The 745-nt window shown below is 26.3% G+C and overlaps 1 protein-coding gene across 3 annotated transcripts in view; it reads right to left on the minus strand.

Moving 5' to 3' along the window:
- Nucleotides 1-368, minus strand: part of LOC106682986 (rho GTPase-activating protein 39) — a gene marked incomplete at its 5' end in the record, with an annotated part of 18992 nt that extends 18624 nt beyond the window's left edge. For all 3 annotated transcript variants that reach the window (XM_067045116.1, XM_067045117.1, XM_067045115.1), the window contains 1 exon segment: nucleotides 322-368. In XM_067045116.1, the coding sequence (XP_066901217.1) occupies nucleotides 322-368 (47 nt within the window).
- Nucleotides 369-745: the final 377 nt, after the last annotated feature.

Below are 745 nucleotides of genomic sequence, written 5' to 3' on the forward strand. Positions count from 1 at the left end.
TTTTAAACAAGGCTACTACAATTAAAAGAAGCTTGAATTTAATTCAGGTTCAATTAATAATCTTGCACAATAAAAAAAAAAAAAAAAAAAAAAAAATGATATCACAACATCATAAAAATAAACCAACCATTAACACAAAAAATAGAACATAGAATATAGATTCTAGTTCTCTAGAAAATAGAGAACTACAGTACTTATCTGTAAATTAATCCAGTTTTCATATAAAAGTAAATAAAGATGAAGCTACTAGAGCAAAATAAAACATTTATAAATAAACAATGAAAGGAAAATTTAATCATGATCATATTCAATTGAGATTACTTTCAAAAGCAACCTAGTCCGTCTAACTTCTTCCAGGGTAGAACCAAGCAGTCCTTCAGTGTCAAGGCAGATGGTTGAAGTAGAAGGATCATATGCTGACCAAATGCCAACGGTACAAGAAGTTTGGTCAGCAGATATTGGAAATACTTCTGAACCTACAAACATTAAATAACAAAAACTAAACACATCAAATAATGGGAAATATTATGATTTTTCAATTGTAACCCAAGCAAATTATCAAATAAACAATATTTTAATATATATTTTTTAAAAATAAGAATCAAAACCTTAACAATAAGATGACTCAATAATTTTTTTTTTTCGTTTAATTCAATTTTTATTCATTAATAAGTATTACAATCTGCCACAACCTAGGGCAATGGGTAATAGTAGTGATATATGATCACATACCAAAATTATAAAA

This window comes from Halyomorpha halys, unplaced genomic scaffold, assembly GCF_000696795.3.
Source record: "Halyomorpha halys isolate HHAL.00 unplaced genomic scaffold, Hhal_1.1 Scaffold456.1, whole genome shotgun sequence".
Classification (NCBI taxonomy): domain Eukaryota; kingdom Metazoa; phylum Arthropoda; class Insecta; order Hemiptera; family Pentatomidae; genus Halyomorpha; species Halyomorpha halys.